This window comes from Hirundo rustica, chromosome 21 (genome assembly GCF_015227805.2).
Source record: "Hirundo rustica isolate bHirRus1 chromosome 21, bHirRus1.pri.v3, whole genome shotgun sequence".
NCBI classification, from domain to species: Eukaryota; Metazoa; Chordata; class Aves; order Passeriformes; family Hirundinidae; genus Hirundo; species Hirundo rustica.
The window spans coordinates 4,112,644-4,140,594 of NC_053470.1; the positions used below are offsets into that span (position 1 = coordinate 4,112,644).

General features: G+C 51.7%; 4 protein-coding genes across 20 annotated transcripts in view; 2 read left to right on the forward strand and 2 right to left on the reverse strand.

Annotated features, from left to right (window-relative positions):
- F8 (coagulation factor VIII) overlaps positions 1-1,452 on the reverse strand; it is a 25,070-nt gene extending 23,618 nt beyond the window's left edge. Inside the window, exons 1-2 of the mRNA XM_040083736.2 lie at positions 1,434-1,452; positions 700-772 (exon numbers count right to left, since the gene is read on the reverse strand). Coding sequence (XP_039939670.1) covers positions 700-772; positions 1,434-1,452 — 92 coding nt within the window. The remainder of the gene's footprint in view (positions 1-699; positions 773-1,433) is intronic.
- A 5,477-nt stretch (positions 1,453-6,929) lies between these two features.
- FUNDC2 (FUN14 domain containing 2) lies at positions 6,930-13,351 on the forward strand. Its single transcript, XM_040084126.1, has 5 exons — positions 6,930-6,975; positions 7,432-7,582; positions 8,887-8,962; positions 10,087-10,221; positions 10,642-13,351. The coding sequence occupies exons 1-5, from the start codon at positions 6,957-6,959 to the stop codon at positions 10,717-10,719; spliced, it is 459 nt and encodes a 152-aa protein (XP_039940060.1). The 5' UTR covers positions 6,930-6,956; the 3' UTR covers positions 10,720-13,351.
- Positions 13,352-14,121: 770 nt separating this feature from the next.
- Positions 14,122-22,849, reverse strand: LOC120762018 (cx9C motif-containing protein 4-like). 17 transcript variants are annotated; one of them, XM_058423193.1, is made up of 7 exons: positions 22,792-22,849; positions 22,415-22,469; positions 20,933-21,063; positions 19,031-20,108; positions 18,763-18,933; positions 17,302-17,368; positions 14,122-15,554 (listed from the first exon to the last, which is right to left on the reverse strand). In XM_058423193.1, exons 4-7 carry the CDS (start codon positions 19,136-19,138, stop codon positions 15,385-15,387), a joined length of 516 nt encoding a protein of 171 aa, XP_058279176.1. In that variant the 5' UTR covers positions 19,139-20,108; positions 20,933-21,063; positions 22,415-22,469; positions 22,792-22,849; the 3' UTR covers positions 14,122-15,384. The 17 variants fall into 17 exon arrangements, 16 of the variants coding, with proteins under 16 accessions (XP_058279176.1, XP_058279178.1, XP_039939895.1 ...); XM_058423195.1 differs by lacking the exon at positions 22,792-22,849 and having other exon boundaries at positions 19,031-19,912; positions 19,998-20,108; positions 22,415-22,603; XR_009208453.1 differs by lacking the exon at positions 22,792-22,849 and adding an exon at positions 18,558-18,609 and having other exon boundaries at positions 15,484-15,554; positions 22,415-22,613.
- A 307-nt stretch (positions 22,850-23,156) lies between these two features.
- BRCC3 (BRCA1/BRCA2-containing complex subunit 3) lies at positions 23,157-27,828 on the forward strand. The gene is made up of 8 exons (XM_040084114.2): positions 23,157-23,287; positions 23,571-23,690; positions 24,251-24,338; positions 24,879-24,967; positions 25,337-25,392; positions 25,861-25,992; positions 26,335-26,378; positions 27,075-27,828. The coding sequence occupies exons 1-8, from the start codon at positions 23,183-23,185 to the stop codon at positions 27,224-27,226; spliced, it is 786 nt and encodes a 261-aa protein (XP_039940048.1). The 5' UTR covers positions 23,157-23,182; the 3' UTR covers positions 27,227-27,828.
- Positions 27,829-27,951: the final 123 nt, after the last annotated feature.

Here is a 27,951-nt window from a genome sequence, read left to right on the forward strand (position 1 = left end):
CTGAGGGAGAACGTGTGGAGCAGAAGACCCCACACACAGAGCTCAGAGACAGCCCAGCTCCAGGGGCAGCTCTGCCTGCTTTCCTGGCTCATCCTGCATGCCCCTTATAGCCAGCCCGGCTATTTTTCTGTGCCCTCCTCTGTTGCAGGGAACTGGGCTGAGGTTGCAGGGCCAAGGAAAAGGCACCATCATTCAGCTGGGAACAGCCACCACAAGCAAGATCTGGTTCCCATCACAGCTTCCCCAGGAGCTGCACTGCCCAGGAATTCTCTGCCTCTCCAGGCTGGAGCACACCAGCAAGTCCCTCTGAGAGAGCCAATGTTATCTTCCCCCATTTTAGAGAAGAACAAGTGACCTCACACTGTCCCCAGGCAGGGTCAGGTCCCTGAGTCACTCCAGGGTCAGAAACAGTGCCCGAGTGCATCATAAAGCCAGTGCTGAAATGGAAAGCCACGAGTCTGAATTAACAGTGTGAGTGAAGTCATCATCTCTGCCGTAGCCTAATGGATCTGAGGGCAACATCAGTGAAAGCAGGGCAGGGGGGTTAGGAAAATGGGGGGTGCTGGATGCAATTCTCCTGCTGAAGTAATCAAAAGGACCAACATAAATCAATGAACCAACATAACTGGGATACCGTGACTACAGCAACTAGTCAGGCTCACCTGGGTCATCCCTAGAGCCTGGCTTCCAGTACCTGACCACAGCTCCTCGCTGCTCTGGCCGCTGTGGGTCTGAGATGGGGTCATGGGCTGATACCACCTCAGCAGAGAGTCTGGGGAAGGGGACAGGGAAACAGGGCAGAGGGAACATCCAAACTCCATCCTCCTTGCTGACCTCAGAACATTCACAACCATGCACGTCCAAGCCAGCTGTGTCTTCAGACAACACCATCCTGATGCCTGAGCAATGCAACTCCTATTTTTCCTTCCTACTTCAAAACCACCATGCCTTCCTCCTTCTTGCCACTGTGCATGAATGCCATTCTTTGCCCAAGTTATTGCTACAAATTATTTTCATTTCCTTAAAGAAAAATTTCAGCCCCAGCAATGTTATGTACACAAAGATATAAACAACTAAAACTGGATTTTACCAGGGGCAGACACAGCAGAAAGCCTTTGCTGCTCAGAGTTATGCCAGGGGGGCACAGCCAACCTTCCTCTGCAGTGCCCAGGGAGTCAGTCTCCCCTCACACTTCCCCAAAGCCCCCAGGATGCAGAGCAGAAAAGAAAGCACAGGTGGAAAACCAGCTCGTGGCTCCTAGCAGACTTTAAAGGGTCATAGGCAAATGGGATTAAGATAAAACGGTGCAAAACAGTGATGCAGAGCAGGTATGCATCTTTCTCTCCCTCCCAATTCCACCTGTCCCTCATCAGGGGTGGCACTGAGTGACTGCCCATCACACCACCCCTTCCCAGCTGTACCAGTGCACCCACCTTGCCAGGTTGCCCCCATGTACCCGCCTGGAGCCAAGCTCACAGTGCCGTACGCCAGGGTGGCAGAACACCCAGGGCAGGCTTCTAGAATTGCAAAAGGAAGAGCTTTACCCTGCAGGCGCCTGCAGCACGGACAGCAGGTCGCTGTGTGTGTAGTCCCAGGCGGTTTCCACTGCAGCGATGTAGTATCTTCTCACTTTGCTGATGCCCTCCTCAACCAGGCAGAGGAGCAGGAGGCTGCTCAGGGCTCCCACCAGCACCATTCCTCCTGGCTGGGAACTTCAGGAGGAGAAGTGAAAAGGAAGGAATGAGAAAGGAAAGAGAAGAGAAAAGCCTTTATCTTCTCACCCAGCTGTTGTAATCCACCGGAGATGGTGATTTAAAGCCAGCACCCGCAGGCTCACTCGGAGCACTGAAGAGTTTCTCAAAGATGTCAGGAGGGGAATCGCTTGAGCAGGTTTGTGCAAAGAGCAGCATGTGAATGATGGACTTTCCTGCTCTTCCTCTGGCAGTGGCAGGAGGAGAGGAAAAAACAAAAGGAAAGGGAGGGCAAGCACAGCGGTAAGTTCCGCTACAGGACCCAGCTGGCTCAGTGTCCTGGCTCCTGTCTGGGAGCAAGATGAGGAAAGGGAGGGTTGCAGAGGCAGCAGAATTTAGGTGTGGTCTTTGCCTGGTCTCACCTTCTCTGTCACCTCTGAAGAGAAGGAGGGCGGGTTGCCAGGGATGCAGATGTACACGTGTGACTTATCCCTGTCTCTGGGATGCTTGCACCCCAAAGAGTGATGATTTGGCCACACAGCCTTGCCTCAAGCCACATGGGAGGGAGTGGGTTGGGATGATCCCTGGATTCCCCTTCCCACCAGCTGCTCCTCTTCTCCCACGGTCCTGCAGTAGAGCTCAGAGAAGATGCACTGAAATATTTTCGCAAATTTGTTTCATTTTACTCACAAGTTTTCAATCTCTCTTTTTAAAAGCTCATTAAATCCCCCTCCCCTCATCAATGCACACACGTGTGCTCAGGCACACACGCTACCATGTGGCTGTCCCTTGGCTCACGAAGGCAGGAAGATGAGGAGGAACGCCCTGCCTGGATGAGTGAGGTGGGGAAATGTCCCATAAATCATGTCACAGGGCAGCAGGGGCACAACGGGGGCAGTGACCCCTTTGGTGACAGTCCCAGTGTGTGAAGAAGCATCCATGTGACAGGTCTTGGTGATTGGGAAACAGAGGGACACAGAGGAGGGATGGGCTTTTGGGGGTCTCTTACATGAATCCTCAGCACAGATCAGAAAATCAGAAGCTGATTCCTCCCACACCACCCACCTTGCTCCAGGGGAGGAAAAGAGTGAGTGAGAAGTATTTCCTCCAGCTTGAACACACACAGCTGTCTCCGTGACTAGCCTGGGGCTCCTTTTCTTAGTGAGCAACAACTCACCTCACTTTTTCCAGCAAGTATTTTGGGGCAAAGAAGCAAGTGGTGCGTCACATTTGGGGATGCCCCAGGGTGCTCTGCATCCTGCCCTACTGCAGTGAAGGAGAAGAGTGCTCAATACTGGAGGGAAGAGAGTTTTCTGGGAGAGATACAGGAGGTCTGGGCTGTGCTTCAGGCACCAGTGTCCCCCGCTATGGATGTGACTTTATTTTAGTCATCCCATCTGGGAATCTCCTGGTGCTGTGAGACTCACCTGGAAAGGCTTCCTGAGACAAACAGATGGGGAAAACATGGCCAAGCAGACAACATGACCACAAAGAGGGCAGCTGAGGGGTGGCAGCATGAGATGGGCATGTGGGAGGGTTGGGACAGGCTGCCAGAAGGGGTGCTCCAGCTCTGGGTGCTGTCCAGGTGTGAAAATTGGAACTAACTTGGGGAGGGGGTGCAGATCCTGGCCTTAGCTGCAGCTTTGTGCAGGCACACGAGAGCCAGTGTGGAGCAAATCAGGCCAAGGACAACTGGACATCCAGAGGGAGCCCAGCTCCTCCTTGGCCCAGCATGACAAACTGGACCCCACATGTCCCAGCCAGTGGGTGCCATTAACAGCTGTGGAGTTTCCAAGGGCTCTGCAAACCCCAGTGGGAGCCTCTGCAAACCCCATCTGTTGTCAGCGTCACCCATGGCTGGGCCAGGCAGCAGCTGTGCCTCTGAGAGAGCTGCAGAGAGGCATTGGCATTCCGGTCCTGACTGGAGCTCACCTGGCCTTCCCCTAGGGCACTGTTCTCCTGTGCAAAGGGAATGGAAAAGCCACCACAGGCTCCTGCCGTGGAGACTCCCAGAGAAACATATTTTGCCAGAGCCAAGGATCCACATGCACGCAGAAAGCGCTCGTTGTTTCCCTGAAATGTGCAGTTCTCAGAATAACAACAGACTAGAGCAGATAAAATTTACTCAGAATCATTTGAACCGTTTCTAATCTCTTCTGGAGCTTTTTGTGTGTGTGTGTGTGAGAGAGAGAACAAATGATTCGTGACAGCTTCTCAGGAACTCTGAGTGTCTCAGAAGCAGCAGCCACACACAGGGCACTCACCCTTCCCGGCATCAAGAAAACAGCTGTGCCACATGGCAAAGATCTCTCTGGAGGATCAGGCAGGGCCCCTTATACCAGCACTTCCAAGCTACTGCACCCCAGCAAAGAGGGGCTGCAACCCAGGGCAGTTCTTGGATGGGCAAAGTCACACACACAGGGACCCACAGCGAACAGCAGTGCAGCAGGGCTGATGCCATCAACACCCCTGAGGATCCAGGAAATCCACCCCTGATGGATCTACCCTAGCATCAAAGCAGAAATACTGACACGGAGGAGATCCCAAAACTAAGCCTGCTTTCCTCTGCTGGGTTTCCCTACAGTGAGTGGGTCAGTGGAGCATTTCTGATTTCTCTCTTGTTCCTCACATCAGAAGTGTCCCTGAAAGAGTCAGGCAGCAGAAGCACTTGCTGGAAGCTCCCATGGGCTGGTGAGTTCAACCTGGCCATGAAGGCTGGAAGGTTGTGGTGGTGCCAGGAGGGAGAGAAAGCCTTTGAGATGGGGAATGGTGTTTCATGCCTGTGCCTCCAAAGCTGAGCACCTGGCAGGGAGCTGCCGTGGCTGTGGGCTGCTGAGGTGCTACTGCTGGCTTCTGTCCTTGCTCCCACCACCCCTGGGCCACCCACGGCTCCAGGCTGTGCCTGACCCCACCGCACAGGAGCCCCAGCCCTGAAATACCTCCACCTTGTCAGCCCAGATCCTTCTCTCCTGCTGGAGGAAGCTGAGTGCCTACACCAGATGAAGGCGCACATGCTCGAGGAAAGATGAGGCCATGCTGCAGATGCCCAGACCATCAGATGTCCTGGGATCATGTATGCAGGAGAGCCCACAGCTGGAGGTACCAGAGGAGACCTACCTGGCCCCAGGGCATGAGGGCATCCATCCCTTTGCTCAGGGCAGGGGAGACAAAACCAGGGATACGTGCTGCACAGGGATGGAAGCCTGTCACGTACCAGACACGCAGGAGACTCCAGTGCCATCTGACTGATGTTCAGATTGGATTTCTAGGGGCCAACGTGCCTCCAGCTACATCTTTTCCTTCCGTGTCCAGGGCAGTGCTGTCCCATCACTTTGGTCTGAATGCACACGCTGCTCCAGCCAGTTCCCCCTAATCAGGACGGTGCAGGAAACACGTGGGATATTGCTGCAGTTTCCAACACGGCCTGACCTACGTGCAAGGGGCAACGAGGTGGTGCTGGGATGTTTACCAATGGGGCATCCTGACCAATGCAGATGAGTGCTGCTGTTAGTTCCTAGAAGAGTATTTAGTTCCTAGAAGAGTGTTTGTTCCCCTACCCGTCCCCCACCGCATGTGCTTCTGCTCCCCATCACACAACGGCTTCCTGTTTACCCCAAATGATGGTCAAGTCTCCTCTGTCACAATCTCTTCATGAGATTTTTTTTTATTTTTATTTTTTTCTTGGCTTGCTGTGCCTCAAGATTTCCATCTTTACTACGCATACCTCGGCAGCCGCATCCCCAGCTGGAAAGTAGGTGGCATTTGTTCTACAGGAGCTCAAGTGAGTAAATGGCCCAGAAATCAGAGGTGCCATTATTTCAGGGGAAACAGTAAAATGTGTTCCTACCAGGCAGCATGTCCAGGCTGCCCAGATCAGCTCCGGGGCAGAGGCACACCAGGGCACAGCTGGGTGTGCTGGCTGAATGCACTGCAGCAGGACGCCCACGCTGCTGCCAGCACACCCGAGCTCCCGTGCCAGGGCGCTCAGCTGCCCAGAATGCTGCTGGGTTTGGAGTCCTTTTAGCAAGCGGCAAAAAGCACTGTTCCGATCAAGAGCTCCCATGTCAAAGGAAGCCAACCACCACAGGCTTTATGAACCCCTTTGTCCCTCCCCGCAGGCCGCGCTGGCCCCACGCGTGTCCCGCTTCTCCCCTTGTGCCCCTTTCCCTTCGTGCTCTTTTTCTTCCCTGCCCCTCTCCCTTCAGATTCTGCTTCCCTCCGGCCCCTCTCCCTCTTCCTTCCTGCCCTTCTCCCCTTGTGCCCCTTTCCCTCCTGCCCCTCCTTCCGTGAGGGGCCCCTCTCACAGGCAGCAGCTGACGGAATGAGAGGACACAGTCTTAAACTACGCCAAAAGAAATATAAGTTGGATATTAGGAAAAAAAAAAAATTACAGAAAGGGTGATAAAGTATTGGAATTATCTGCCCGGGAAGGTGGTGGAGTCACTATCCCCAGATGTGTTTAGGGAAAGCCTGGATGTGGCACTGGGTGCCGTGGTTTAGTTGAGGTTTCAGGGCTGGGTTGGACTCGATGATCTTGGAGGTCTCTTCCAACCTGGTGATCCTGTGAATTCTGTGATTGATTCCCCGCGCCCGCCCCTCTCCCCGTGTGCGCCCATCTCTCCGCCCCTGTTCCCACCCGTCTCCCTTGCAGTCCCTCTCTCCCCTCATCCCTCTCTCCCCTGGTTCCCCTCTCTCCCCTGCAATCCCTCTCCCTTGCAGTCCCTCTCGCCCCGCATCCCTCTCTCCCATGCAGTCTCTCTCCCCTCATCCCTCTCTCTCTTGCAGTCCCTCTCTCCCCTGCCGTCCTTTTCCCCTCATCCCTCTCCTCTGCAGTCTCTCTCCGCTCATCCCTCTCTCCCCTCATCCCTCATCCCTCACTCCCCTGCAGTCTCTCTCCGCTCATCCCTCATCCCTCTCTCCCCTCATCCCTCATCCCTCTCTCCCCTCATCCCTCTCCCCTGCAGTCTCTCTCCGCTCATCCCTCATCCCTCTCTCCCCTCATCCCTCTCTCCCCTCATCCCTCATCCCTCTCTCCCCTGCAGTCTCTCTCCCCTCATCCCTCTCTCTCTTGCAGTCCCTCTCTCCCCTGCCGTCCTTCTCCCCTCATCCCTCTCCCCTGCAGTCTCTCTCCGCTCATCCCTCATCCCTCTCTCCCCTCAGCCCTCTCTCCCCTGCAGTCCCTCACGCCCCTCTCCCTTCGCCCCCGTCTCGCGCTCCCGGTGACGCGCGCGCCGTTCCCGCGCCTGCGCGGAGCGCAGCGGCGTCATGGCGGTGCCGGGCGGAGGTGCGCCGTGCCGTGCCGGGCCGGGCCGGGCCGGGCTGGCCGGGGATGGCTCGGGGCGCGGGTCTCCCCACCCCTCTCCCCTGGCAGCGGGTGCCCGGCTCCCCCAGCTCGGCCTCCCCGCTGTACAACGCGCTGTCGTTCCCTTTGCACCGCGCGGCGGCGGCCGCCGGGGCCTGGCCCCGCTTGAGGGCCCGAGGGGGCGGCTCCGGGCACGGGCCCCCAGCCCCGGCCGCTCGGCGAGGGGCGTTCCCCAGGGGGTGAGGGGTCCCGGGCACGGGGTGCCGGAGGACCTGGGAGGGAGCTGAGGGACCTGGGAATTCCCAGGGACCGGGGGAGTGCCGGTCCCCGTGAGCTGTGTGTCTGGGCAGGGCTCCTGTGCTCCTGGGGAGGCACCGGGCAGCTGCAGGGGGCTGTGGTACGGTAGTCCCAGCACTGAGCCTCTCCAGGTGCCTGCAGGTGCGAAGGACGACACATTCAGCGTGCTGGACCTGGCGGAGTACACCAAGAACCGGCCCTGGTGGCGCAAGATCTTCGCCCCCAACTCGGGGTCGAGCGCTGAGAAATACAATGTGGCCACGCAGCTGGTGATCGGAGGGGTCACGGGATGGTAAGATGTGCCGGAATTGCCCTTGCTGCTCATGGCAGGTGCTGGCCGGGTCTTTGGGGTCACACTGACAGGTGCTGGCTGGTCATGTGGCAGGCATTCAGAGAAGGCGCGTGCTCAGCCTGCTGTCCCCTGGCATGGGCTGCTGAGCTCTGGGATTTCTTAAATGCTGTCTATAACTTGAAGAGCTGAGACTGTCTCGAAGGGAAGAAAATTGCACCAGTCTATAATTATATTTAACTTCTGACAAAAAGTGGTGCTGTTGAATTAGGACAGGCAGATGTGAACCCCTTGAAACAAAGATGCTTTCTACACTGGAGGTGAATGTGCTTCAGGCATCTGCATTAAAAACCTCCTGGGATCACAGTTTCCAGGGTTTCCTGTCACTTGTAGCTGGGACTGAGTGTGGCTCTATTTGCAGCTTCATTCCCACAGCATCATTTGAGTTGAAAATTTTCTGTAATCACTGCTTTGCCTCTTACCATGCCCCTCCTCTTCACTTGACAAGAGGGCAATTAATTACAGAGCTTTGTCTCTTCATAGAAGTGTGACCTGGCCACATCTCTCTTGTGTCTCCACTGAGTGCATTCAGAAGTGGGTAAATGCAGGTTGCTGTGTTGTTTGCAATGCTCATATGGAAACCGTGTTCCCAGAAAAGTGTGGTTTGGGTGGCACAGCTCACCGGTCCGTGGCTGTGTGACTGGGCAGTGGGGTGGTGCTGGCTGCAGTTCTGGTGGCTGCAGGAAATGTTTTTCATGTTGAAAGCAGGTAACCCATTTTGGAGACCACTATAGCCTCAGATCACTGCTGTGTGCTTGTTTCATCGTTTTTCTCTTCTGAGAAATGAAAAGGTAAAGTAAGGAGTTGTTTACTGCTTACTTTACAAGTAAGTAAGAAGGAGGCTTGTGATTTGCTCTCCATGCTCCATCATGGAGCAGCACATGTGCTCCCTAATTTCCCTTCAGAGATTATACCAGTTAAAAAAACAATATAAAACCATAAAATCACTAGTTGATTTTGGTGAAATCACGGGTTTCTGGTTACTCCTTTGGGAGAAGGATGGGGTTGGAGAGGTAAGAATCAAACTGAAAAAGGCTGGAATGCGGCAGCACAAAGTGAAAAGCTATAAAGCATCAGTTTTGGCCGGGTGCAAATCCTTCTCTCTGGTTGCACATGGGTTTCTTCCGGTGTTTTTCAGGCTGTCTCCAGTCTCGGGTAACTCCTGCCAAAGGCAGCCTTGCCTGTGGGAAGCATAATGAGTGTGTGTGGTGTTTCATTCTCCTGACTGAGTCCTGGTTGATTTGTAGGTGTACTGGATTCATCTTCCAGAAAGTTGGAAAGCTGGCAGCGACAGCAGTGGGAGGAGGCTTCTTCCTACTCCAGGTGTGTATGGACAGAGGCCCAGGCTTTCTGAGAGCTGTGCTGCTGGGGACAGAGTCTCTCTAGGAACCTCTTGGGACACGTGGGGTCAGTCCCCTCCTCTGCCAGGGGCTTCATGTGGCTGTGAATGTCAAGGATGTGCGTTCTCCAGGGCACATGGATGCAACAGCAGAGCAGGGTCAGTGTGCATAAAATCCAGGATTGCCAGTGCACATCCGCTGAGGATCTGCTACCAAAGGTGCAGGAGAGCTGCTACTGCAGAGACACCTGAGTGCAGCATGGGGCAGCCTTCAGCTGCAGTGAGCCACGCTGCTGCTGCAGGACAGGCTAACACACTGAGTCCTGTGGCTGTGGACACCGTGTCCCTGGAGGAACAGCCCTGGATGTTAAGAAGGACTGATCCATATCTGTGAAATGCTTCCTGCCAACCTGGCTTCCCGAGGAGTGCAGCCAGCGCAGATGGGGCTTGCTGTAAAGCACTGGGGAAGAGGAGAGAAAGGAGATCTCTCTCTGTCCTCTTCCACTTTTGCTGGTTTCCAAGAGCCCCGGCATTGAGGGAAGCTGCTCGGATGTGTTCGTGTATCTGGTGCATCCTGGAGCAGGTAGAGCAGCTCTCAGGCCTTGTTCAGCTCTCACCTGTTGGCTCCTCAGACAGACAGGGCTCGTGTGTGACTCATTGTCCCTCGCTCTCCTGGTTCTGCTTGTTCTGCTGAAAGTCAAAAGCTTGCTCTGGGCAGAGGGAGTTCCACAGCTGAATCACCCTGAGCAGATAAAATAGTTTGAGAGGAACGGGCTATTAATAGCTATGTCCACCCACAGCAGCAGAACTGCAGGGAGTCCCAGCAATATCCATGGCAGCTGTGAGGGGGAGGTGATGCCAGCTTTACACTGGGGAAGAGAGGCTGAAGCAGGCTAAGCTGCAGTGTGTTCCCAGCTGTTGGGGGTTACTGTGGGCTACAGTGACACAGCTCCAGGGGCAGTGTTCTGTCCAGTTTTTAAGCCAATGTGCCCACTGGACCAGTGAGTGGGAGGTGGCCGTGGTCAGGGAAGGTGGCTCAGCAAGGGGTCTGTTTAGCTGTGGTCATGCAGGACTTAAGGAACTTTTTTTCTAATACTCAAAACTCTAGATTGCAAACCACACGGGATACATCAAGGTGGACTGGAATCTAGTACAACGGGACATGGACAAAGCCAAGCAGCAGCTGAAATTTCACAGCAGTGGTAATAAAATACATCCAGAAGTGAAAAGCAGAGTGGATGAGGTGAGACAGCTCTCCCAGGGCATGTGCTGAAGGGACAGCAGAAAGCAGGATTGAATCCTGAGCCGTTATGGATGTTCAAGTGTGCAAATACAAGAAGGGAATTGTTGCATGACAGCAAAATGGGAGAGATGGCAGAAGCTGTGGGTATTGTCTACCTGGAGTTTAGGAAGACATCATTTCCCAGAGCATTCTCCTGGAGGATCTGACTGCTCATGGCTGAGCAGGGTGAAGATCTGGCTGTGTGCTCGTGCAGTTAGGGAGGGGAGGTCATTAGGGAGGAACCTTTCCCAAATCTGAGCAATGACATCTCTGTGAGCATCACTTGCCTCAAAGACCAGGCTAAGGGGATTTCTTCTTAGCAGGAGGGTCAGTGAGTGGCCTGATGTTGTTGAACACTTGTCTCTTCTCACCCTTGCTTAGGTGATCATATTTCTGAAGAAGAATGTTATCCTGACTGGAGGGTTTGCTGGAGGATTCATGCTTGGAATGGCGTCCTAGAAGCTGCACTCCTCTCATGCCCAGCCTCCCCTCCCCTCCTCTACTGCTGTTATCTTTCACTTAGGAGTCAAAGGATGTTGCCAGCAGACTCAGTCCCATCTACTCACAGGTTCCAGCTCTTATTTCTTACAACACTGCTTCTGATTTCCACCTTTTTCTTCTCTCTGGGCTGTTAATGTGCTGGGGTTGGTCTGGAAGCTTACAACTCCCAGTGTATCATGATTTCCCACCAAATATGCCCAGTCTCAAATTTTCAGATGAGTTTCAAGTTCATAAAAATGTAGTGGCAGGGAAACCTCTTAAATGTGCTTCTTCCAGGTGCTCAGGACTGTTACGTGTACCTTTGTCTGCCAGTATCTGTGTCAAACAGCTCTTCACCACAGTTTAGCTTTCAGTATTCCTGCCCTGGTACCTGGAAAACCTCTGCTTCCCACTGCACAAAGGTGGTCTGTGCAATCCAAAATGTGGTTGACTGTCCTGGGGTGGATGCAGAAGTGTCAAAGGACAGCTTCAGCTATGTCCAGGACAGGGGAATACGGATTTTCCTGCCCTCCCCATGCTGTTGCACTACACATAGATGGCCATTTGGCTTTGTCTCTGCTGGTATCCTTCCCCATACTGGAATTGCAGCACTGGCACTGCTGATGGAAACTGAGGCTGACTCTCCAGGCCCTTTCCTCATCATGTGTTCTGAAAGTCACCAAGTTCTGTGCTGTAGAGGCACCTGACTGCTCAGCCTTTGAGGCTCTCTCCTGCTTCCAGCAGGCCCAGCCTGGCTGTGCCAGACGGGGGCATTTCAGCTGTGCCACTTACTGTAAATCACTCTGGGCCTCTGACCGGGGTTTCCACGTGTGCCACGACCTTTCTCTGGTTGCTTTGGTGTTGGTGATGCTCTTTGAGCTGGATCACCAGCATCGTGGTGATCCTGTCACCACGTGGGACAGGATTGTAGACAGGAAATGTGTCCCTGCTTAGGCTGCTCTGTACTGCTCCAGGTCCCTTTTGCCAGCTGTACTGGAGAAAGGGGGATGATGTGAAATATGGAGTGCAGTCCTTTACCTGCCTCTGAGGAGCACAGATTCCTTCTCGCTGGTCTCTGGAAGCAACTGAAATGACAAAACTTTCATGAAAACCAGACCGTGCTCTCCTGAGAGCGGTTCATTTGCATGTTTCTGCCTCAGTTACGTTCCTTCCTTCTTTGTGTTTGCCATTTCCACAAGAAAAGCTGTTTGCTTAATTCCATCAGCTGCAGCCCTTCTCCTGCAGGAGATGAGGCAGCCCAAGTGCAGAGCTCAGCTGTTTTTGGACATTTGACTCAGCACAGTTGTGTGCAGTACAAACATCCCCCAGAGGTATTCTGTGAGTGTAGAGACTTGCCTGGCAACGTGGTGATGTCCTGCAGCAGGTATAGGTAGGAGTTCTTGCCCAGAATGTGGGGTTTTATGTGAAAGTCAGCTCACCATTCAATGGGAAACGTGGTAGGGAACAGTGACACTCGTGGGTGGGTGGTTTGTTGCACCCCATTTCCAGTACAGTGCAAGGGCTTTGTGATCTGCTGCTCTCTATGGCTGGAAAGGGGATCTTCCCCCTCAGAGCTGCTGGCAGAGCTGAAATGGTGGGTTTGGAATGAGCACTTGCAGTTGTTAATTTTGTTTCAGCACTGTTGATTGAAGTGTCTGTAGCACCACATTAAGAGAAGGTTTTCTCACCTTCAGGATCTGAAAAGAGGCTGCAGGTAATCTAGAGATAGAAGTTGCCGTCTTTGCTCCATAAATGGCAAAGGAGAATGAAGGAGCAGCTGGGCTCACATCCTTTTAACAATGGCCTTTCTAAAAGCCATCCTGGCCTGCAGGAGTGATGGCATGCAGCAAATAGGTCTTCAATAAATGGGCGTTTAGCGGTAGAGTGACAGATGGTGGTGGGGTTTTTTGGGATTTGGTTTGTTTTTCTGTAGGATCTGCAGACGTGAACATGCGTAAATTGATCCATTGGTCTTGCAGGGTATCTCTTTGTTCCTGTAGGACGACAGCATTGCTGCTCTTTGGCTGGGTGGGCTGCAGAACACAAGTTCTTCTGGGATGCACTGATCTCCACAAAGCTGTCTCCAACGACAAAGCTCAAAGCAAATCATTAACAGACCTTAGGGATGTTTTCCAGGTTAAGTCACTACTTCTGCCCAGTGAGTTCTGTTCAAGTCCCAGTTTGCTGCTAAGGAGGGAAGTGGCCCAGAGAGGAAGCTAAAATGCTTGTATTGCTGCTGAAAGGGGAAACAGTTAACAGATTTATGCTGACTTTGATGTGAATGTAGGCAGGGAATGGACAAGGACATCAGTATGTGGCAAATCTCTCTGCTGTGCTGGTGTTGGGCTTGTGGCTGGCTCTGTTTGAAGCTGTGGGTCAACACTGGAAGCTTTGATGTTCAATCACTCTCTGTGGGGATGCATTCTCATTGCTGCAGGTGCCAAGATGAAGTGTCCCCCTCCCCACTCCTGCTCCTTTTAGTCTTGTTTCAACAACTTCTGACATCTGTTACACTATGAGATTTCAAACACATTAGGCTTTAAAAGTGGTTTTATATATTGTATGTAAATGCTTGTTGAAGTGGTATTTTATTAAACAGTTTTGCTCTAAATGCTTCTCTGTGTGAGGTCTGTTGGCTTCCTGGGAACCAGCACGTTCCTGTCTCACTGCCTGAGGGCAGCAGCAGGAGTGCAGCAGGTAGCACTTGAGGACACGGGTTAGAGGTCGACTTGGCAGTGCTGGGGGGGAGTGGCTGGACTCAATCTTAAAGGTCTTTTCCAGCATAAACCATTCTATGAGGGCACCAGCCTCCCCTCATCCATGCAGGTAACCTGGGCTACCTTAATAAACCCTTCTCCCTGATCATCCTGGCACCAAGCACCCATATTCCCAAGAAATGGGATGCTGCTAGGGCAGGAGGTGGGTCTGTAGCCAGCCTGGGTTGCTTCTGCTGAGGAAATTTGTTCCATCCAACCTCAAATGGGCAGGGAGACAAGGTTGTTTCTTTTTTGTGCATGCAACAGAAGCCTATATATATATATATTATCATCTATTAGCGACTTCCTTTCCACTGTTCCTGTTCAGATAGGGTAAAAGAGAAAAATGAGTTATGTGTCAGTGTTTGAGGTGGTTCACAACATTGTCAGAACTTTTCCCTACTTTTCAGGGACACTAAACCCCCTGTTTTATCTTACGGGTTTTTTCTTGGGGGGGAGGGCAGTGGGAGGGGAAGACAAGCCCTAAATCATTCTGATCTTCAGCCCCAGTTATAAAAATACCAAGCAGCTTCTATTTAAACATGATGACTCGTGGCTCTGGGCTGTGAATGGCAGCCAAGCCACCGGGCTTGCAGCTCCACAAACAACCAGAAAGCACGATTTCTTCCAGTCGTTTATTTTGTACCATGGTATTTCAGAGCAGTGAATACAGATGGTTTGCTCTTCTAGGCTTCAATACACACAACTATTGTGCCTAGGCCTCAGTGGTTTATAGAAGCTCTATTTCATAAGTAAGTTGTACTTGATCACAGCACAAAAGTCCTTTACGGCTAGATCTAATACAGAGTTAGGGCTAGTGGGTTGGGAGCCTGATATTTGGGTGCCTGGACTCCTGCTACAGGGGACAGCGAGACAGGCAGCTCTGAAGGGTGGTGCAGGAACCTGTCTATGAGCTCTTCCTACAGGTTACAGGAAATTCTGCTGCATGGCCGAGAGCTTCTGGAAAGCCATCTCTCCTGTGGTCCAGACACAGCCGGCTTGGGAGTGAGTCTGGAATGATGTGTGGAAAATAACTGCCTACAACTGCTTGTTCAGTAAGCAGCACCTAAGTCAGTTCTTGGATCTAGCCCAGGGCTCTGTGACAGGCCTTTGGGTATCAGCAGTTTTAATTAGACTAGGATTCAAAGCATATTGCTTAAAGGTGTTCAATTAGACATAAGTTTATAAATTTTGTATCAACAGTCAAATCTTTCAAATGAATATTGCTTTTTTAAAAAAATAGCCTATCCCTGTAGCAATCCCTGAAATAATACTCCTGTAACATCTTTATCATGCAAATAGCAGCGTGTAGGCAATTCAGATATAAAATAAACAACTCTGTCCAGTGGAAAAGTGAGGCACTTAGGCAAAGTGACTTGTAGTCACTCATGATCTATGCAAGACTTAGGAACAATCACCAGACCTGATTACCATTCTTGAGCTTGAACCACTGGACAGGCAAATGTTGTCTGGAACTACTGCGTGGTGGCAGCAATACCTTTGTTGTTATCAAGATGGGTTTGTTTCATGTTTAAACTCACTCTTCTGAGCTCATTTCCTGTACCTCTCGCTCCGGAAGCCAGAATAACTCGGTTTCAATTCTCCATTTTAAGAGCAAGGATGGATTAGAGTAAGGTAAGCATCCTAAAAACATTGAGTTGACATTTCACAGGTGTGATGCAGAGGCAACATAGACTATGTTTTCATACAGAAAATAAAGTTTGTTAACCAGGCCATAAGTTGGTACTGTGTAATGCTTTTTGGTGTGCCGAACGGTGTGTTCCAGGAGCAATCTGGCTTTTCTGAAAGTCTAAAGAAGGCTTGAAAAAAACACACACGAGCTCTTCAAGTGAGTCCACACTCCAGCACCCGCTGGAGCTGCATTGTGTTACTGAGGTGGTGGGGAAATTCCTTCTGAAGCCAACTTAACCTTTTCTCTCTCCCTTTCTTCTCTCTCAAACCCTGAACAACAGACGGATCTGCCCTTGCCGTACCGAGCGCAGCATTTCCGCATCTCCTGAAGCACAGCTTCGCACTTGGACTCCAGGTAGTTGTTCGCTGGAAAATAAGGAGACACCAGGACTGCAGAGAGGAAAGGGCTTTGTTCCCTGAGGGAGCACACCTAGCCCAGCTCTTCAGCTGCTTACAAGCATTCCATCATTTTCTTGCTCACAAAACCCTCTCTTCGGTTCCAGCTATCTAAAGCTGTGAAGCTGTGGCCAAAGGCTCTCAGAGAGGAGCTCTGCAGGAAGAGACTGAGTCTGGTTTGAGTTAAGAACCTGTCTGGGCCTGTCTGCCCAGAAACACAGGGCATGCAGAGCCACCTGCTCTGCCCTGGATGAGCGCTGCAACCACTACACAGCTGCACTCACACCCACACTGATTTTTAAAAGATTAAAAGAGGCAACAGCAGCATAATGTGAGACACACAGCACCCATGGAGAGCCCAGAAAGCTGCAGTGAACACCTTTAGGTTAATGAGCAAACCACACTGCTGTGATCACCGGGCTGTGAATTCCCTGACTGGGTTGGTGAGTGAGTTGCAGTGCAAACACTGAGATCACCCCTGAGAAAAAGGGTGTGGTGATTTCTGCAAGCTGCCAGCCCAGGAGGCACAGCAGGCCCTTGGGGAGGAGAGCTGATCTCTCTCTGCCATAACCTGTGGCTGATGAGTGCTCCAAGGCTCTCCTAACCGTCCCTCTGCCCTTGCAGCTTTGTTTCTAAAACTGTAGCTGTGTACAGGCACACCGTTATCTGTCAAGGATGCATTCCTGAAAGTCACACACAGATAGGAAAACACAAAAGAGATTTACAGCAGGCATTCAGTCTCACAGAGGAAGCAGCAAGGTCTTTTGGAACAATGACTTTTGAGAAGTCAGCATCTCCCAAAGGTCCAGCTCCCACCCTCCATCTCACACACTGGGTACACTGACTGTGCATTCCTCAGTTAAGGCTCTGTACTTTAATTTTTACAGGGGAAAATTCCTCTGCTCTCTCTCAACTCAGCTGCTTCATCTGTGCACATCAGACAACTCCACAGCACAATACAGGAACAGCAGCACTCCAAAATGACAGCTCAGGCAGCAGTGACAGTACATGCAGCAAAGAGCTGCTCTGCCAACACTTAACCATTCAGATCAACACTCTACACAAACCTACACAGGCAAGACACTTGGAATAACTTCCACAACTGTTATAAAAAGAACATTGTCACAGATGGGACCGAAACAGGGTCAACCATCAGCTTTTCAGTGCAGTAGTACAGGCAGAGAAGGCTGTCCTTCATGGGAGAATGCTCCAAACCATGAGGACAGTCAAATGTCATCTCTAGACAAATGCTGGGGACATGAAGACCATCTCATACCTCGAGGACAGATCACCTAACCTGACAGACTGACAGACTTCTGTCTCACCTCTTGTAACAGCCCTGGAGCAGCTCTGCAGTCTTCTCATACAATCCACCTACTCCCTCAGTAACCATGCTGTAAGAGAGCTTATTATAATGTCTAGCTCTCCCTGCCCACAGCTGAGTCCCAGAAATACACCTGGGATCTCACTGCCAGCACGGAGAACACTCCAAGCACATTACTGTTACTAATGCTCTGGATTATACTAATGATGTCTCATTATTTACAATTAAGCACAAAGCAATTCTGTTAAAATCAGACATTATAATTTTGTTCATTTTGCAGCCAGGTGATGCTAATGTGCTTCGTTCCTTCTCAAGGTGAAAGGACAAGGTTAAGTTAAAAGAATTGAGTTCCACCAAAAATCAAGAGACCAAAGACAAAATGAGACTTGGTACCTTGCAGGCATTTCTGTATTTCACAGGCTTGTTTCTGGCAGGGATCCTTCTGGGACATGTTCAGGAACTGAAATGATAGAAAAACGTTACTGTAGATCAAGGTTCTTTTCAGGGGGTGGGGGAACGACAATGTCCTACAGCCACACCTTTCAGGAGCTCCTGATTTCCCCACTGTCATCATTCAGAAAACATCTACTGCTGCTTGCAGGTGCCTGCCAACATACACAAGACGTCTCTGTGTCTTGCTAAAAGACGATGATGGGGACAATGGATAGGGGGAGGTTTATGTCACTAAGTTTAAAAGCCTTTTCCTTTTCTCTAGTTAAAATGTGTCCTTTTCCACTTGGATGTACAAAGATTCCAGAAAAGATTCAAATTAACACAGCTGACCAAATTTTAAGAGTTTTCTATCTCTAGACCTTATACTGAGAGATGTATTTATGTGAAATCCACCTCTGTGAGCCTTACACCACCAAGGATTGGGTGGCAAGTCATGGAACTGCAGCTGGAAAAGGCTTTTGAAAAAACAATCAACCAAACAACTCAGTTGTGTACATGCCATAAAGCCAACGAGAAATGCTTTTTCCATTTTGTTTCAGGAGAAAGCCTCCTGGAAATCCTCTCCCTCTGTCCAAAAACCCCTCAATCAGATTGGAGGACAGCTCCATCTTGTTCATATCCGTCAGAAAAGGATTTCAGACACTCAAGTCGATTTTTCTGCAGCTGTAACTGTGTCAGTGTAAGATCAAAAGCCAAGCAAAAGCTGGTGGTACCAGTAGTTGAATGGGAGACCTCTAAGGAAAGCACCATTGTCACCGAAAGTGGTGGAGACTGAACCCTCTGAGCCACAGTTCAGGCTCTGCTCAGAGCTGGGAGCTGCTGCCTTTCCAGTTTCTGACACGTCACCAGCCCACAGCGGTTTCCAGTATCACTAGGGCATTATTTGCAGCATCCTGGCCAAATTCCACTCGGGGCAATTGCTTTCTGCCTACCTAGAACTCCCCCTGATGCTTCACTTGGTCACAATACTCCTCTTCACTGCCTGTCCTAAACTCTTGTGTGATGTTGCTGCGTGTTGTTTAACTGCTTCCACCTCAAAGGTGGCTGCATTTCAGTGGAGAGAGAACCTTTTATTGTACAAAACAGACAATGGCATCTTCCTAGAGCCACTGCTCCTGAAAGACAAAAATTCATATTAAAGAAAGACCGGGAGTAAACAGCGCACGGTACAAAGCAGGGGGAACGTCTGCACATACCAGATTAATCCCCAGGCACGAGTTTAAGCAGCAATTCTTCAACACCACCAAGCTGTAAGCGACAAGGAAAAGTTCAATACGTCTACAGTTACCGTGCTTGAGCTAATGGACTTCAACAAAATAACAGTCCTTTGCCGTCCCTCAAGGATCTCAAATGACTTCACAAACAGGCATGACTATGGTCTATTGCTGCCACCATCCTTACCATGAGATGGTGCTCTATCTCCCAAACGCGAGAGTTACTATCCCTGTACTGCTCACCCTGGGACAGCTGCCACATGTGAGGCAGCCGGGATGGGGGGAGCTGGCTGGGTCGCAGCGCCTCACCCAGGGGAACCTGAACTCTTTGGATCCGAGCCCTCAGCATACCTTCCTCCTGGGGGAAAGCAACAAACAGAGCAGGCAGTTACTGGCAGAGGCACCCCAAACAGCAACGCTTACAACCACGGGGGAACCCCACAGCGCGCACTTGCCTCTTCCGCAGCCACGAGCCAGGTTTTGCGGTGCTCATCGCAGTAAACCCCTACGCGCCGCACCCAGAGCCGCACGGGAGGAGCGCCGGCCTCCCCGCCCTGTGCCATCCCTCGGGCGCTTCCGCAGCTCAGCTGGACGGCATCGGCCCGCGGGGAGCACGCGTGGCGGCTTTAGCTCTGAGCACATTCACGGAGACAGCTCCCGGAGCCGGCAGGCAGGAGGTGTGTGACTCGTTGGATGAGATGCTACGTGCGGAAGTGTCCCTAAAAGTCAGCTCGGGAGGCTGAGGTGGCGCCTGAGGCAGCGGAAAGGTCAGGCCAAGTCGTAGGCTGGGACACGCGTGCTGGGTGGCGTTGGTAAGGCATTCTGGGGCAAAAGGTGCTATCGGTACAAAGTTAAACCCTGCGAGCGTCGGCTTCGCTCGCGCCGCTAACAGTCCTATTAACAGTCTTTGTGTAAAACGGGGAGGGGGAGGAAAAATGAGGTGCTCTAAATCCCAAAAGCAAAACCCGTGACCAGCAGTGAGGTGAGCTTAACAGGAACGAAGATCAGTCTGGAGACAAAGCACAGAAGTCGGTGTGCAGGACTCTCATCTTTGGAGCTCGCAGAGCTGTCGGGGTGCGGGGTCCTTTGTCTCATCTCTCGGGGTGGCAGCACTGTCCGTTCACACCCAAACTCCTCGGGAGCAGCACTCGGGACTGCGGCGCTCGGCTTTTGGCTGGTCACAGAGAGCCACCGACACGGGCAGAGGAGCTTGGGGCATTGAGGTGGTTCCTGCTACTGTAACTTTTGTTTAACAGCACATTTTTTATCTGTGTGCCAGTTAGATCAAGCTGAGCCATTAGCAAATTGAGGTCAGGGGTAATGATTCTCTGTGAACCCTAGAAGAGGTAATCAAAATGGTACAGACAGTCTTCATCCTTTATCTAGGTGTAAAGTAGAACAAAGTTAAGCTGTAACACATACAACATCCTCCTGCTATGAAGCAGATGCAATATTCCTTATCCCAGTGAAACACAGTGGTCTTCCGAAAACTTGTAAGGTTATAAGGCATATTTCAAACAGGAGCAAGAAAATCTGGGTACAAAATAAAGGAGGGAAAGTCAGGGAGAGAAAAAAAAAAATGTTATCGTTATACATTGGGGTGCATATATAACAGATAATACTCTTGCATGATGCCTTCTGTATCTTACATCAGTGTTTCTCTACCTTTTTGAGCCAAAGGAGCACTCAGCCTTTGTGAGAACAAAACACCAACCACAGATCAGCCTGAACAGCACCGTCACAAAGAAAACTTTGAGTGTTCTTTCATTACTGCTTTTTTTCCCCCCATTGTTTGTTTCCTTGCTCGATGTGTGGGAATGTGTGTGTGCCCTACACAAAGCACCGCTGCTCTCACAGCCACCCTGTGATGAGGGACAGGCATTCCAAGGAATGCCCTGCCAGCTGGATCATGGCACCTACAGGAATGTGACAGCAGCCTGACAAGCCTCACAAGGCCTGCAGGAAATTAGGGTTAAAGGGACATTTCTGTAATTCTTTTCCTTTCTGCTTTACCTAAGGCACGTTACAAATTTAAACCCCTGTGTGGAACGCTGCCCAACAGTGAAATACAGCAATTGCCACTGCTCATTTTCAGTCAGCTGAACGTAATCACCCCAGGTGGAATTCGGCCAGGATACTCTCCTACTCTGCAGTAAACTGCAGAAAGTTCCATCATGATCACAAATGCCCATGGTCCTGCTTTTATTCCATTCAAAGCTGGAATTTCTATGGGTCATCATCCCCAGAACCAGAAGGCTCAAGAGTGGTTCCAGCAACAGAAAAATACGTCTCAGTAAGTGAGCTGTGTTTCTTACTGTAATAAACTCTCCTGCAAGGTCTCCTATCCAAATACTGACCTGGTTCAGCCTGGCTGAACTACAGGTAGGAGGATTAAAGCACAACGTGCACGTTTGTGTTCATGGTGAGTGGAGATGGCAGCGAAGATGGCAGATCCAGGACAACAGAGCAAGGTCTTGTGCAGAGGACACTGTGCAGGATGGGCAGAGGTTAATGTGTGGTTTTTGTTTTCACTCTTTGCCCCACTGATTTGCCCCAAGCTCCCCCAGAACTGCAAAGCTGAAAGACTCAGTCTGGTCTGTGGAGGTGCCCAGGTGGTGCCACAGGGAAAATCCTGAGGTCAGGCAAAACCATAAGTTGGGTTTGGGGTGTGAGAGGAATGGGGTCTGAGATGGGACAGGAATGGGTTTGAGATGGAACAGGAATGAGGTTTGAGGTGAGACCAGAATGGGTCAGAGGTGGGACAGGAATAGGTTTGAGATGGGACAGGAATGGGGTTTGAGGCAGGACAGGTCTCTGTCTGCAGCACCCAAACACGCCAAAGAAACTGGAGATTCCACAAGCACACACTCAGACAGTGCACCTGAAAACACACACAGTGTCTACTTCTGCAGGTTTGATCAGAAATCAAAAACAAAGCCTGAAGGAAGACATGGGTGGAAGGAGAAGAAAGCTTACTTATATTTTAAACAAGTTTTCAACCCGGGTTCTTACACTGCTTGCTTCATCACCTATCAAAAAACCCACTACAACCAACAAAAAAACCCCAACAGCTTAAATCTGCAGGACTGCTGCATCATCATTCTTTGAGACTTTAACATTCCCACCAACACAGCTGTAGAAAGCTGAGCTGTTCAAAGTGTTGTTTTGGGGAGGTTCAAATCCCAATCCCCACAGACAGGAATAACACTGGCAGATGTTCTGTCTACCTTAGCATCAATCTTAGGAGTTTAACACTGTTCTGGGATCTGGATGGATTTCTGAGCCATAAGACATGGATAAATGTCAAAATGGCCAGGAGGAGGAATGCAGCTCGTAGTGACGACAATTTATTCGGTTTTAAGTTGGGTACATTAAAATATTTAATGGAAACAGTGACAGAAATGGCTCCAGGTGCTGCTTGGAGCACCCCAGAGCTAGAGGTCAGTGTGCTGAACAAACTCCACCCTTTACCACCTTCTGTTCTAAAAAGCCACTGGGAGTTCAGCTGCCATTTAGGCACCAAGGAAAAGCACTGCAGAGGCTCAGCAGTGCTGTGCTGACACAGTTACAGCGCCCAGAGCAAGGCTGACCAGCCTGGCCTTCTGTGGGGGCACGGGAGCTGCCTGCACACCTCAGGGCTAGGAGGGTGCTGAGCCTCCCTAAAAAACCCAGCCCGGCTCTGCCAACAACTCAGCGATCTGATGATCTGGTGACTTAAGGGCATGTGGAAACAATCTAAAGCTTCTTCTTGGGGGTTTGGACTCTACTCTGCCTGGAGCAAGCCCCTCTGGCTCCACGCTCCGCTCTGCCCGACCTACTGAGGGGTAGCAGATGCTCACCGACCAGCCGGGCTGTCCAGCAGCGTGGGGAGGGCAGGCCGAGCTTTGGTGGGATCTAAAAAAACAGGAAGACAGAAAGATGGACGTAACGCGGGGGGAGCCACGCAGAAGGGCGAGGGAGAGCGAGGGAAGGGGTGCAAGAGCCGGGCCGAGGAGCGGGAGCGGTGCGGCCAAGCCGGGCACGAAGGGCCGGAGGGGAGGGGGTGTGGCGCGGGCGTGGGCCCGGGGCGAGCGGAAGGAAGGCGCAGCGCATCGCCACGGCCCTCGCGTCCCCGACTCGGGTCGGGGCCGAGGGGCCGGGCTGGCAGTCCCGAGCGTGAGGCGGCCCCGAGCGTGAGGCGGCCGCGGGCGGGCGGGCCCGGCCCGCCATGACCTACCTGCACCCGCGCCGTGACCGCCGCGCCGCGTGCGCCGCGCAAAGCCGTCCCCCGCCCCCCGGACCCGCCGCCTCCCCGCGCCCGCCCGCGGGTCCCGCAGGTGGGGCCCCGGGCCGAGCCGAGTCGGGTTAAGCCGGATCGGGCCGGGCCGTCCCGTTGGGGCCCGGCCCCGCCGCCCCCCGCCGCTCCGCCGCGGGCATGGGCCGCCGCGCGGAACGCGGGCGGAACCCCGGCGCCGCCGCTCCCGTGGGCGGCACGGCCCTTCCGCCGCGCCGCACCGCTGGCCTCGCCGGAGGCTGCGCCGATTGGCTGGGGCGGCCCGCGAGCGCCGCTGCTATTGGTCTGTCCGCCGACGGGGCGGGGCGAGGGGCAGGGGGCCGGGGAAGGCAAGATGGCGGTGCAGGCGGTGCACTTGGAGGCGGACGCGTTCCTGGTGTGCCTGAACCACGCGCTGAGCACCGAGAAGGAGGAGGTCATGGGGCTCTGCATCGGAGAGGTACCGCCCGCGGAGGGGCGGCCCCGGGGAGGGGCGGGTGGCGGCGCTGCCTATGCGGGTTGTGACCGCCGGCATCGGGCGTAGAACGAGCCCGGCTCTCCTCTCGTCTGCGGCCCTGGCAGCCGCCAGCGCGGTCAGCTCCTGAGAGAGTGGAAGCTCAGAGTCAGGAAAGCCTCCCAGCCCCATAACCCGGCGTGCACGCCTGTGCCTCGTGATGCTCAGTGCCCTGCGCGTTGTTGTTTCTCCAGCAGAGCAATGACGGATTTGCCCTCTGTGTCGTTAGGTTGACACCAGCCGAATCGTCCACATCCATTCTGTGATAATCCTGCGCCGCTCGGACAAGAGGAAAGACCGCGTGGAGATCTCACCGGAGCAGCTTTCAGCTGCCTCCACTGAAGCAGAGATATCCTTCAGCAGACAGCAGCAGTGCCAGTGCAGTGCTTTAGCCCAGAGCTCTTTGCAAGGGCCGTGTTTCAGGCCTGTAGTTGGCTTGAAGCCATCAGCTGCTCCCTCCTGCAGATGCTCAGCTGGTTCCCTTTCCCTGGAGTCTTAGTGGGTTCCAGCGTTTGCAGAGGAATTGTGTTAGGAAGTTTTTATCTCTGTTTTGTGTTTGGTCACAGGTAAAAGCGCAGTGTGTTTGTGGGGGTGGCAGTTCAGCAGGGAGATGAAAGGTCAGCAAGGCTGCAGGTGCTGCCCTGGGGGAGCACACGCTCTGGGGTCCTGGCTTGGACAGCTGCTGAAATGTTCTTTGTTGCCACATGCAAACAAAATCCCAATTTGCTTCTGCAGCAGTGACTCCTGATGGTGCTGGGGGAGAGGTTCCCATCAGCTCCCTGCACTTCCTTATCACTCCTCCAAAGGGATCTGGGATTTTGATAGGAGACCCTTTTAAAACTCTGCTGTTTTCCCCTGTGCATCCAGCCCTTCCCTTTGTTGGTTCCCAAGGCTCCTTGACCCTCACACAGGTTGGCTGAGATGACAGGACGCCCCATGAGGGTGGTGGGCTGGTACCACTCCCACCCCCACATCACCGTGTGGCCCTCACACGTCGGTAAGAGCAGCCCTGGGCTGGGCTCTGGGGGAAACTCCCCGCTCCTGATCCTGGGATTCGCTCACTGGAGCTCCAGAGCTGCACATCCCAACAGTTCTGAGCCTGAAACATTCCCTGGTAGGAGCAGATTGTCAGGGTGGGCTGCAGGGGTCTCACTGCTGTGTGTGCTCCCCAGGAGTCACAGAGCAGCTGCTGCTGGTGCTGCTGCTCTTCCTGATAGAAAAACCAGACCCTGGCTGTGGGGATCCCAGGCCTGCTGTGGTGATTTCTGATAATGCATAGCTGAAAACTTTGATAAAGAAATGTGAGATAATTCCATTTTGTGAGCTCATCTTCTATTTTAAAGATTTGCTATTTAATTACATTTTAAATTGGGTAATTTTTTGTTTGTTTGTTTGTTTAAACTTAAGTCACAGAGAGTGAGGATGTAAACATAAAGTTTGTGAGATTTGTTACCAAATTCCAGATGACCCTTCAGAAGGTGCCAGATCATTTCCCAGTCCTGCAGGGCAGCTCTCACTCTCATTTGTGTCCCTGCAGATGTCCGCACACAGGCCATGTATCAGATGATGGACCAAGGGTTTGTAGGGCTGATCTTTTCCTGCTTCATTGAGGACAAGAACACCAAGGTAGGCAACTTAAAGATGGCAGCAAACCCTCCAGGTGCTCGTGAGAAACATCAGGGCAGAGCTGCAGTCCTTGGGGGCAGCCTCAGGGAGGGCAGAGCACATGGAAAGCTCTGTGGGAATGGTTTGGATTGTGATCCCAAGGGCAGGGGAACAAGTGAGATAAGCTGACAGTCAGGTCTAGGCTGTCCAGGCAGCTGCTGCTTAAAGAGTTTTTTCATCATTAAAGGGTTTATCAATGTCTGCTTTAAGCAAGCAAATCACAGCAAAACATCTGGGATTCTATTGAAAGCTCCCTAAAGCAATGTGTGGTTTTAGATTTTTTTTTTTTTTTTTTGCCTTTGGAATCTGACTTTCTGCTATCTCTTCTAGACAGGCAGAATTCTCTATACCTGTTTCCAGTCTATTCAGGCCCAGAAGAGCTCAGAGTGAGTACAGCAGAAGAATATTACGTCCCATTGTATTTTGTCTTGTCTCTCCGTTCTCTGGGTTGTCTCTAATGGCTTCTCAGCCTGTTGTGAGGAGCAGATGTACAGAGATGCCTGCACAGACTTCTGCTCATGCTGGAAGAGAATCTAAAGATCAGGAGTGATTCATTTAGCCTAGATTATTTAGTCTCTTAAGATTTGCTGAGGTCAGGGTGGGAATTTGTGCTGCAATTCGTTGTGTAGCAGCACCGCCTTTTTGCTGCAGAAATCGAACTCTCAGGTTTGCACCTTACAGTTAAAATTCAAGACAAGTATGTGGGTATAGAATGCTTCCCTTTGCCTGTCAGCTCAGGCATGTGTTCCCAAAAGTGGATGTGCAGCACTGCCAGGCCTTGCACAGAACGTTGGAAGGTTGTAGAAGTCATATTTTTTGTTTGCTGCTTTTAATTATACCTCGTACCCTTTTAGATATGAAAGGATTGAAATTCCCATTCATGTTGTCCCCCATGAAACCATTGGGAAAGTGTGTCTGGAATCAGCTGTGGAGCTGCCCAAGATCCTTTGCCAAGAAGAGCAGGATGCCTACAGGAGAATTCACAGGTACCAGCCCTGGGCTCTGCCCCTCTCCAGGGCTGTTGTTGCTGACGTGTTCTACTGTTGCTGTGCTTAGACTGCCAAAGCCTTAGCAAAGCTGTAGAAGTGAAGGATTAGCAACTCCTGTTCCTCTGTAGAACTTACTGAAGTCTGTAGAGCTGAGCCTGGGGTTAGCAGCAGAATTTTGGGGTTTTGTGATCACAGGTTGTTATCCTTGTGAGTGTGCAGGGCTTCAGCAGGTGAAGAGCTTTAGGTGCTCTCTGGTCTGGTCACTGATTTTACAGCCTGGCTTTAGTACACAATTCCCTTCTGTCTTGTCTCTAAACTGCTTTCTTTTCCTCCCCTTAGCCTCACACATCTTGACTCTGTAACCAAGATCCATAATGGCTCAGGTAAGGATTCCTTTCTTGCACTTGACAATCCAGGGTGCTGCTCCCAGAATCAAAATGGTAGAGTCTTGTTACATAGGAACAGAATTGTAACTAGGAACTTAAAAACTTCAAAGGCTGTAAAACACCCTAATCCAGGGGTTCATGAATATTGTATCCCTCAGGCTTTGTAGAATTGGTTAAAATCACAGAAGACTTTGGGATTGTTTTGGAGCTTGGTTTGTTTAGGTTATTTTTCCTGCTGGAACAGGAAAGGGGATTTGGGATTTGTTGAGTGTTAAAAGTAGTCTCTGGCTGACCTGTATGGACACTTCCATCTCCTGGCACTTTATAGGTGTTACAGGGGTGTGACATCTTCCTTTTGCCACTGTGATGGGGTGAATTCTAATCCCACTTCTGTTCCAAGTTTATTACCCCATTGCCCATTCTCACACGTTTAGGAAATGAGGCATTCTGCGATGCTTCTAAATTTAGAAATTAATCAGCAGCAGTGATTAGCTGTGTGCAGATTTTCACTGTAAGTCTGTCATCCCTGCCTGGGTCACACTGAAATGGCATTTCCCTGTTACAAGCTGCTGGTCCTGACCTTGCTGTGCAGATGCTGGAAAGTTTCCTTGGCTGTCTCGTGGCTTTGGGGGTGTTGTAGCACACGGAGTCTTTTTGTGCTGCCCTGGCACGATGTGTCATTGCTCTTTGCAGTGTTCACAAAGAACCTCTGCAGCCAAATGTCTGCCATCAGTGGGCCCCTGCTGCAGTGGCTGGAGGACAGACTGGAGCAGAACAAACAGCGCGTGCAGGAGCTGCAGCAGGAGAAAGAGCAGCTGCTGGAGGAGCTCGCTGCTTTAGAGTGAGGAGGAAATGCAGACCCTTCAGGAAAGTGACATGGAAAAAATCTTAAAGAACTACTCCAGGCTGAAGGGTGGCCCAGCATTGCCTCAGTGAAGGTACTGGCTGCACCTCTTCTCTTGCAGCAAAGAGCACAGCTCCAGGATCAGGACTTGACCTGCGCCAGCTGGTGCAAAGCAGTGCTGTGTCTGCAGCTGCTGCACTGCTGGCTCAGTGGTGGGGCTGGGCAGCACCTGAAGCCTCCTGTTCTGGAGAGCACACACCTAGGGAACCTTCTGTTTCACCTTTTGTGTTTTGACAAAAGTCCTACTGCTTTACATGTATTCCAGGAGCCTGGAACAGGAGGGTTAGAGGGGAAAAGTGTGTCCCTGCTGTCATAGCTGATGCTGCAAACTTCTGCCTTCGCTTAGTAGCTGCAGTTGACCGTGGTCTTATATCTAGTAATGTTCTGGGTCACTGGTAATTCACCCAGGCATGTAAGAGGTGGGAGAGAAGCTTGGGAGCAGACCTGGAAGATCTTTGACATAGGATCTCTGTTCAGCATATGTCAAACCAAATAAAGCTGGAGCTGTTGGGAGTGGAAATTAAATGAGTGCTACCAAGTGCCCGTGCCTGCATTTTTGGGTCAGTCTGTATTCTCTTACTCTGTGTAATGCTGGTGTGTGCCCAGCACTGAGGTTCTCTAGAAAATGAACTGTTTCTGCTGGCTCAGTGAGAGGACTGGTTCCTT